Genomic DNA, 9595 nt, shown 5'->3' with positions numbered 1-9595 from the left:
AAGCTTGAACTTTGGAACAATTAGTGTTGTACTTACAATACCTTAAACATTGTGTGAGAGCATTTATTAATTTATATGAACCAAGTTGCTCCTGAAAGTTAGCATTCCATTAGTTCAAATTATCATTAGTAGGGTGATCATTATGTTAGCTGGCAAATATTCTTTCTGGTTTCTAGTGTATTACAACTCTTTCACACAGATGACTGCGAGAAATAGTTTGCTTTATAATGACTACAGGGATGAGCTGACTTTCAGAGCATTGAATGTTTTCCTATAGGTGGGTGTGTTTACTTGGCATGTGTCTGCCTATTCGCGTGTGTACATGAATTAACTGTCTACAAAAGCCAAACCAAAGATAAGCATGACTCCGCGGTGAGCGTCTTTACACCGCCTGTGGCCTCACTCTCACCACTCACGCTCTGTCTTACCTGCTCTGGTGACCTTCTGGATTAGAGTTTTATAGAAACTACCAGAGGTAGTAGCTAGATCAAGACAGCAGCTGGGACCATACGGATCTCAGCATCCTGCCTTATGGCCGTTATCTTTGTTTCTATCTTTATGCTGCCACAATGTCTCCTTCTCATGCTCTCCCTGCCTCCTCTCCTCCCTGCTTCCTCCCCTTCCTGACTTCAGCCCTTGTGGCTCCCTGTAATCTAGCCTGCCTTCTGCTTTTGTCTCTACTGATGCAAGATGAAACAGGATTTTAGGGGGAGAAAGTAAATATTTTTAAATGGTGCGTAACTACGCAGCCAGCATACTCCAGTCCCATAGCCACCATTAACAAAAGAAGAAAAATATTATTTTTGTATGCATTATCAGATTGCATTAGATTGTAAGGTCCCTGGAGGGCTGAACAAAATAATTTATTTAAAATAAATGAAATACTTTCCTCATTTTTCTGTGTAGGAATAAGTGGTTGTTGTAATAAAAAAAAAATAATTTGAGGCTAATGACAAGACAGAATTGTGAGTAATATCCTTACCCTTCCCCAATTGCTGCAAGTGAAAATCATGTCAGCCTCAAGTCATTTTTGCCACATCCCTCATTAACAGCCTTTTCAGGGTGGGTCATCATTCTGTGTTTTGTTGGTGTCGTAACTCCATAGTGACATGCTTGAGACTTATTCCACATTGATTTTACAGGCCATGTACTTGTATTTTTAGGATGCCAGGGGTAGGATGAGTCTCATTACGAAGTTGTTATCAACTTGGTCCCACCAAATTCTAAACTGTGAATGAGGAATACGTTTCGTAGTCAGAGAAGGTTAACAATCGATTTGGATATGTGTATGTTGTGTCATTGTATATGTCTCAAAAAGTAAACTTACTGTCTGCCTGTCGCCAGGGGGGAAAAAAGTGGGACCTAATCAAACTGCTGTGGGGTCAACCCTTGTGGTTTTAAAGGCCCTTAATGTTGTCCAGCTGCGAAATAAAAGGAATTGGGAGGGGAAGTTGGAAGGAGTAGAGGGGGTTGGGGGGGGGATGTGTGGAAAAGAACAGGGAGTCTGGCTTTTATTTTTTTTTTTTTAAGTGAGTTCAGTGCCAGCCTGGACATTGGCTGTGCAGACTATTGAGCCATTGTCTGCTCCATTTCCAGAATAGCCCCCAGTTAATCACTTCGGCTTTGAAGGGAATTTCCTCGTGGAATTCTCCACAGAAAATCTAATCAACTGACCTGCCCTGGCAACAATGGAAGGCTTTTTTTTCCTCTCTTTCCCTTATTGGGGCGGGCTCTGTAATGTAGCCTTTTGTGCAGAATGAACCCTCCCAGTAGGAGTGGAGTGTGTGTGTGTGAGTGAGTGAGTGAGTGTGTGTGTGTGTGTGTGTGTGGTGTGTGTGAAGAATGCACACTATCTCTTGTTGGTGAGTGTGTGCTCACTCCCTGACCAGATGCTGCGGTGCACAGGGCAGCCGGCGTCTCTGCGTGCGTGTCTGTGTAAGTGTGTCTCTCTCTCCGCGTGTGCGTGTGCCTCTGTCACTTCGTGTCAAAGGTACATTACCTGATTACCTTCGTCGCCTGCCAGATTTTTATCTAGATAATTGGAACTGCTATGGAGGCTGTGGCTTGCCAGCCAGCCTAGTCTCTGCTCAGCCACAGTTTGTCCACCTTGTTATCTGTGGCTGCCTGGGCAGAGGAAATTAAAGAGATCCAAACAAGGGGGACGCGTCCTCCCCTCCCTCAAGCCCCAGCCCTCTTAGCCTCCTCCCAACCTCCCCGGTGGAGGCTCCCAAACCGGACAGTTGGCTGGGACCCTCTCTGGGGGTTGGCTTTACCGGGGTCGGCTGTAGGAGAGGCGGGGAGAGTGGCGTTGTGGCCGGCTGGAGTGCGTGGTCTTGGCATGTGGATACCTGTTCCCTTTCTCCACACCGCACAACGTGTTTCATGGAGTTTGGAGCTGAAGAAACTTTGGTCGGGTTGCCAGGACGTTCGCAGCGCTCGGGGAAAAACACGAGCTCGCGGTGAGCCCGGCGGAGTGAGTGACAAGTTGTTTACAGGTTTCCTTGAAGGGGCCTCTGCTATATTTCAATCTGTCAAAGTTGCTTTTCTTCCCTCAGAACAATGCCCGATTGTTGTGTGTGTGAGTGTGTGAGTATGTGTGTGTGTGTGCGTGCGCGCGCGTGTTTCCGTGTGCGCTCACGGAGCCTGGAGAGGGGCGAGAAGGAATAACAATTCTTTGTGTAGCGATGCGCTTTGCAAACACTTCATCTTTTTGTTGTTGTTTAATTACTTAATCACTGCAGTTTCATTGGGGCGCTGTGATTGTACAGACTTTTTATCAGCAGCAAATGCATTTTACAGAATCACGCTGCGTGTGTGTGTGTGTGTGTGTGTGTGTGTGTGTGTGTGTGTGAGTGGGTGTGTGAGACTTGCATTCTTTGGAGGGGAGAAGAGTACGAGAGACGTGTTAAATGAGTTGACTTGTCACATTCGGCGATGTCTGGGAGAGAGAATTAAAAGGAAAGGACAGGCACCCTGAGGTTGTTTAGTGCCTTGCAGCCGGAGCGTGCGGCTCCGTGGAGGGGGAGCGGCCAGACCCCACTGCTGGAAGTGCGCTACCGCTTTAAGAGACTGGTCAAGGAGTCCTAGGAGAGGGAGAGGAGGGGAAGGGGGGTAGAGGGAAGGGGGGGGGGAGAGAGAGAGGCAGAGAGAGAGAGAGAGAGAGAGAGAGAGAGAGAGAGAGAGAGAGAGAGAGAGAAGGCAGGCAGAGAGAGGAGAGAGAAAATCAATTGGTTTAGAAGGTTTGGACTCACTTGACAGGTTCAGTTGGAGGCGATCATAGGTGGCTGCTGTGACAAAGGGAAATTGTGCTTTTCCAGCATGCTTACTGACCCTGATTTACCTCAGGAGTTTGAAAGGTGAGTACGGTCCTTTCCTCTCCCCCCCCTCCCCCGCCCCAGATTGAAGTACAACTCTACCGTTTTCCAGTAGCAGCGTCTGAATCAATTGGAAGATGTACCCACAAAAACGTATTTGTTAGGGAAGCTTTTAGCCAGGGCTCCTGCAGTCTGGTTAAGCTGATTTTTGTTGTGGTTGCCTGGACCTCATTGAAGTGATTTGCAAAGTCTCTGAGGTTTCTGCTAATGTTTTTAGGTTGTGTCCTATAACAGGAAATGAAATGAACATTAGGCATCTCTCTCTGACTTGCTGCTTCTCTTTTCTCATTCACTCTCTTACTTTTTTTCCCCCTTCATTGATTCTGTCCCTTCTCCTTCGTTACCTTTTCTAAATGCTTTTGCGCAGGGTGTTGTTAGTTTCAGCATCTCTGTCTCTTGTAATTTCTGGGGGTGACAGAAGGTTTTAGTGGTGGTAGCCGCGGAGGCTGTTAAGTTCCTATTTGATCCTTCCGTAAAACTTTGGAAGCTGCTCAGTAAAGCACAGGACCTTTTGTTGATGTAACAGAGCAAGGCTTCTCCCGCCCCCCTCCCCAGCACCCCTAAAGAAAATTTAACACTTCAGGTGGATATAAGTGAATTATACTTTTAAGTGTCAGGAAAGGGGAGGTGGGGTGAGGGGATGAGTCCGCTGCTTTTCCAAGTTTTAGTGTCCAAATTTTGTGCTAGCTAATGAACTGAATTGTGATTGACTGTGTTATCCCTTTTCGCTAGGATGGGAATAAGTAGATTTGTAATTAAGTTGTTCCTATTTAAAGCAATGTATGCGCTATACCTCCTTTAATGTTGTTGCAAGTGAAACAGGGCTTTGAAAGAATTTTAGCCCTTTTCGTGTTCCTGTAAGTACACACTGCAATTTTTAAATCTGAGTTCTTATCCCAGCATAAGTTCATTTTTTAAACTATAAATAGAATTTTGTTTGCCATTAAAGAGAATTCAAACTTTGTATTCTGTAGGGTGAATTAAAAAAAAAAAAAGCTAAAAAAAGCCAGGATGCATGATACCCAGGCCTTTTTTTTTTTTTTCATGAAAGCTACCTTCTGTATAAACATTTGTTGTATCCGACTATGCAATGCAAGCTAGGTGCTAGACCAGCTGGTTAAAAATATGCTAAGTCAAGCTGTTCATCGCTCAAACGACTGAATTTGATATGAAAAGACGAAAAAAGAAAGGACAAAGATTAAAACATTCTAGAAGTGAAGCAATGAGAGAGAAAAAGGCTATTGAAAATAAAATAATGCCTGACTGTGGTCACATCTTAGAAGCCAGTATCAAATCAAGGAGAAGTAAAATAGCCAACATGTACACTTTAATGTTGTCTTCTCTCGTTTCTCCTTTTTATTTACTTATTTATTTTGGAATCAGGAAGGTTCATCCTTACTGGATAATTCCAGTGAATGGGTCAGCTTGCGGCACAGTTATGAGTTAATTTTTTTCAAAGTATGCATTTATTCTTTTAATTAGGGAGCTCTTATTTGCAAATACAACCTTATTTCATATGTAGATATTGAAGTTATTCATACTGGAGCATACTGCTGCCTAATGTAGTGATTTGCTAATTTAACACAGTAAGTTTTCTAGCATGCACAGAGTAGCACTTCACTGATAATATCCCTTAATTCTAATTATGCTTTTTCAAAATACAACTCCAACTCTGATTTGTACGCCTGCCAGCAGATTGTTCTTATAAAAAGGTAGTTACATATTAACAGGCTATTTCTCTATATAGGCGAGCGTCCTGCTGTGAACTTTATTTGTATTTTTTCAATTATCTCTTTTAAGCTAAACTTTTCCCTTTCCTATTCTAAGGCTCAAATCCCTTAATATCATTTTTTTTTTCTCCTGATCAGAATTTCTTCTTCTTCTTCTTCTTCTTTTCTGATCACCCTGAGGCATGCTTTTCTAACTGGCTAATTAAATAAAGTGGTAATCAATAGGTTTGTTAGTATAGTCATCACATTTGGAAATATGTGCAGATAATCTTTATTACTTTTGAAAAATGTGATATGGTATACAATTCCGTAAGAATTCCCCGTGGTTGTAATTGGTAATACATACAAAATCTCTGTAGATGATTCCTGCTTGCTTACACTGTATCTGTACGGGTGAGTGTATCTCTAGTCAGCCACAGAAAGTGTATCAGGCAGATGCAATATTGAATATTTATAGTCCCTAAAGGTGATATGTGGAACACAGCTACGCTGTTGCATTTTGCCTTTGCAACTCTTTGCAACTTCTGTTGATCAAGTCCACTATTTCCATTGACTGTTAATTCTTACTCACTTGGCTCACCTGTCCTCCACGAATTTTTCATTTTTACTTAGATACCTGAAAAGAGGACTGACACATTTGTATGTGAAGTACAGAACTTTGGTGCAAAGGACACGGAGAAGTTTTTGAGCTCATGCGTTGTAGACATTTTGAGTGGCCTTTCCCCCCCTCCCTTAATATCATTGGTAGAGTCTTATCCATCTTCTGTTACCTTTCCACCTTGTGGGCTATTCAGAACTTACAAAAAATATTCGGCACTTAAATGCTAGGAGGTAAATTGAGATATGTTTGTGTGTGTATGATCAAACTTGAAGCAGACATGGACAGTATTCTCAGATTAATGAACAGGTTTTAAACACTTATGAAATAAAAATCATTTCATTGTTGACAAATATGAGGTAGAGCAAACTGAAGAGTGATTGTGAGGAGTGGAAAATGTGAGATACTGCATTTTTATTTTCGCACATCTCTGTCTTATCTGATGATGGCATTGAAAATCACAGTTCCCAGGTGGGAGGTAGATGGGTAGAATCCGTTCTGAAAAATGTTTGCAAGGAGTCATTCACCTCTACTGTGTTAGAGCGAGCATAATTGCCAATGTAGTCTAAATTTTCATAATAATGCTGCTATGATGAATACCTGAATTCTCTTAAATTTTTAAGAAGGCAATGAATTTATATATTGAGAGTAGACTATGAAAGGTTGTGGCTTAAAGTTTTTTTTTCTTTTTCCTTTCAGAGTATTACCTATTTCTTGTTATTGCCAGTATGAAAGTAGTTAAAATTTGTGCCTTATATGTTAATATTAGCTTGTTTCTGATGAATGAAAAATTAGTACCTTACAGTAATTCATCAATACTGCTATACTTTCTTTATTTCCCATTTAAGCATGTTATATTTAATTGCAATGTAATAGTTTTATGACTAAACATACTTGTTAAACTTTCTGATTGCTATATGTTAGAGACTTAATTGAAAAGCAATATAAGATTATTGCCAGAGCATTTGATAATGTCTATAAAGGGCATCATAGTTGAAATCATAAGCAGTGGGATGAAACACAGGAAGCCTGTCGTGTCACACACTTGATTGATTCTCTCAAAACGGGTCCACCAGACAGCAGAACACCAGCTTTGTAGATATTGTAGGAAACACTGCAATAGTAAAAAGCCTTTGCAATGAAAATGACCTTATTTGCATTCTCTTCACTTCAAATTTATTTGCAGTTTTACTGGCTAGAGAAATATTTTTTTCTCCCATTAGAAAACTTTTACATGTTTTTTTCCTGAAGAAAGAAATATGCATCATGCATGATGGAAAAACTAATTCGTAAAATTCTCCTGCAAAACCACTGCTGCTGGGCTGCAGGAGTATCCTCGCCCATGGTATTTAATTAGCTAAAGTTTGATTAGAGTACTAAAATATTTATTACCTAGACAGATTCATTCAGCCTAATTAGAAACTTTTTTTTAATCATTGTGATCATGAGTGATAAGCATGTTCGGATTAGCAGGTAACCTCTAGGTGTGCATCAAAGGCAAGTTACCATTCCACATTCTGTCACCTGATGGCAGCTGTCCTCCTGGAAGTTTGCTAGTTTGTTTTTAGGATGTTCTGCTATCAGCCTTTGGTAATTCCGTGTATTTTAAATTCACTGCTGCTTTAGGTGGAAGGTGGGGTGAGGGGAAAGGTATGCGTAGATGGTAATTGCTATCTCCATCCTGTGCAAGCTCACTGAGCACGGGGGTGGGTTGGTCTGGAGCGTAGCTTGCCTGAAGCAGTTCAGACCCACACCTCGGTCACACGCAACACTGGAGTACTGTCCTGAAGATTTGGGCAGCAACAGAGCCTCCTGATTACCAAGAACAACTAAGGGTTAAATGTCAGATGTCTGTGTGCTGCTCTCTGTTCCGCAGGTGTGAGAGATACAGCCGTGTGCAAGCAATACGTGGTCACTTCACACATTAGTGCATTTTTACCTTCGTCCTATGTAATTAGCACACGTTCTAGTAGTTACCTGTTCCTAAGGAGCATTTAATTAAAAATACATCTATGCCTCAAATGTAAGAGGCAAACAATAAAACTTCCTGATGCTTAAGTATAGTAGTCCCCTATAGAGTCTGACATTGTTTCATGTGAATTTCATTCATAATACATTTAAATAGCAAAATTATATTCATGAGCAAAGTCAGCTTTTTTTTTTTTGTCTGTCCTTTCCACTGTCAGTTTTCCAGTTACTTCTACAAAGGATGTTTTATAATGCAGATGTGCATTTTGTTGTCGGAGTAACTCCCTTCGTATGGATCAGTTAAATAAGTGTTACTGATGGATTTTGTTTTCTTCCACCACTTGTTATTACTTTATAATTTTAATAAGATAAATAGCGTGAAAAATAAACTGATGAAAGTTTTTCTGGCTCATAAATGTATAGATGAATGTGGTGCAGTGTGCCAAATTTCTGATTCAGTGGTGCTAGCAAACAGCTTAAAAGCTGTTCAGAAATGAGAAGTCAGAGCTTGAAGCCTATTCATTTCATGGCAGCATTTTGTTGAGCAAGAAATGGGATCAAATGTAGCAGAATCTTCCTTCTTCCATGCGTTCTGTCCTGTCCTTTTCATTGGTGGATAACATCATCCTTAAGGTTCTGCAGAAAGGCTGATGCTGTGTAGACAGTCCAGTGCTATTGCTGGAGCATGAAAAATGTTAAGACTAATGCCATCTTGCCCAGCGAGCAGCGTGCATGGGAACGTACTGAAGGAGAATGCCTCTTGAACTGACAATGGTTGGAGAGAAGACCTTTCTGTCCTTTCTGACTTGAGCTTTTTTGTTTTGTTTCCATGCCTGGGAAGCTGTTCTCCCTTCCCCTGAACCTGAACTGTTCCTTGCTGACTAGTTGAGAGTTCCTCTGTCTCCTCTGGAGAGGCTGTGGCGTAGGGCTCTCCTTGTCCAATAGGGGGGTGTTGCATTTCTCCACATGCAGTAGCCTTTTCCCTTGGAGCCCCAGGGAAACCCTGAGCAGTCCTCCCTGCCTTGGCCAGCCTGAGGACTCCGACTCCAAGTTGCTCCCAGCTCTCGTGCCTTCCTGCCTGAGCTGCGTTCTGCTCAGTGGGCTGCTGAGAAGGACCCGACCGAAACACGATTTAGAAGAATTCTGGTGAGAACTGTTTATAGGGATATGGTATTTTAAAAGAATGTAGTAAACAAACAGAATTGTGGCATAAACAAAGATAATTAGCATAAACAATGTCGTTTTAGGACAGGTGGTTTAAAAAAACAAACAAAACAAAAAACCCAAATATGAACCCAATTTGAATTCTGCCAGTTTGGAACCACTGAACCTTAATCTGTACTTTATAAGAGTTTCCCAGGTTAGTTGATAAACTTGTTAACATGCATTTTCTGGTTGGTGGTGTTTTTTTTTTTTTTTCAGTTGTTGCTGTTGTTACCGTTTTCTGGTCATTATGCCCTTTTGTCACCAAGTTTGAAAGTAATTAATCTATTACAAGGTGGCTTTAAGGACTTTCTGCCCATAATACATGGCAGGAGGAAAATGAAAAGCGTAACCTGCGGATGCTCAGAGGTGTTGAAATTAGGTTGAACCTGGTGTTGGTTCATTGTATTTCAGATGCTTTGTTTCAATCAATTGGCTGTCTGATGTTACTGCACTGTGTGTTTTCGTTGTTGTTGTTGTTGTTTCCTTAGGCTGTGGCTGATGGTCTTGTCTGTTTTTTCTTCCTCCTGCTAACTTAGTGTGTAAATGCAGTTGGGAGCAGACACCGTGGGCATGCTACTCGTAAACCTAATTCTCGAAGTCAGCTGCGCCGTTATGATGACTTTTTATCTGGAGACATTTAAGTTTATGACTAAATGACTTTTTCCCCCCCATAATGCGTGATACTGAAATGTTTTGACTTAGACAAAATGTAGAGCATG

At 41.5% G+C, this 9595-nt stretch overlaps 1 protein-coding gene across 2 annotated transcripts in view; it reads left to right on the top strand.

Moving 5' to 3' along the window:
• The first annotated feature begins 3213 nt into the window (after window positions 1-3213).
• Window positions 3214-9595, top strand: part of SOX5 (SRY-box transcription factor 5) — a 386873-nt gene continuing 380491 nt past the window's right edge. Inside the window, exon 1 of one of the 2 annotated variants that reach the window (XM_040967762.1) lies at window positions 3214-3356. In XM_040967762.1, the coding sequence (XP_040823696.1) occupies window positions 3319-3356 (38 nt within the window). In that variant the 5' untranslated portion in view covers window positions 3214-3318. The remainder of the gene's footprint in view (window positions 3357-9595) is intronic. The other variant, XM_040967768.1, reaches the window with a different exon arrangement.

Source organism: Ochotona curzoniae, unplaced genomic scaffold (genome assembly GCF_017591425.1).
Source record: "Ochotona curzoniae isolate NIBS_2020 unplaced genomic scaffold, NIBS_Ocur_1.0 contig_1482, whole genome shotgun sequence".
NCBI lineage: Eukaryota > Metazoa > Chordata > Mammalia > Lagomorpha > Ochotonidae > Ochotona > Ochotona curzoniae.
Note: the sequence above shows the minus strand (reverse complement) of the source record. Positions and strands in the feature narration are given on the sequence as shown.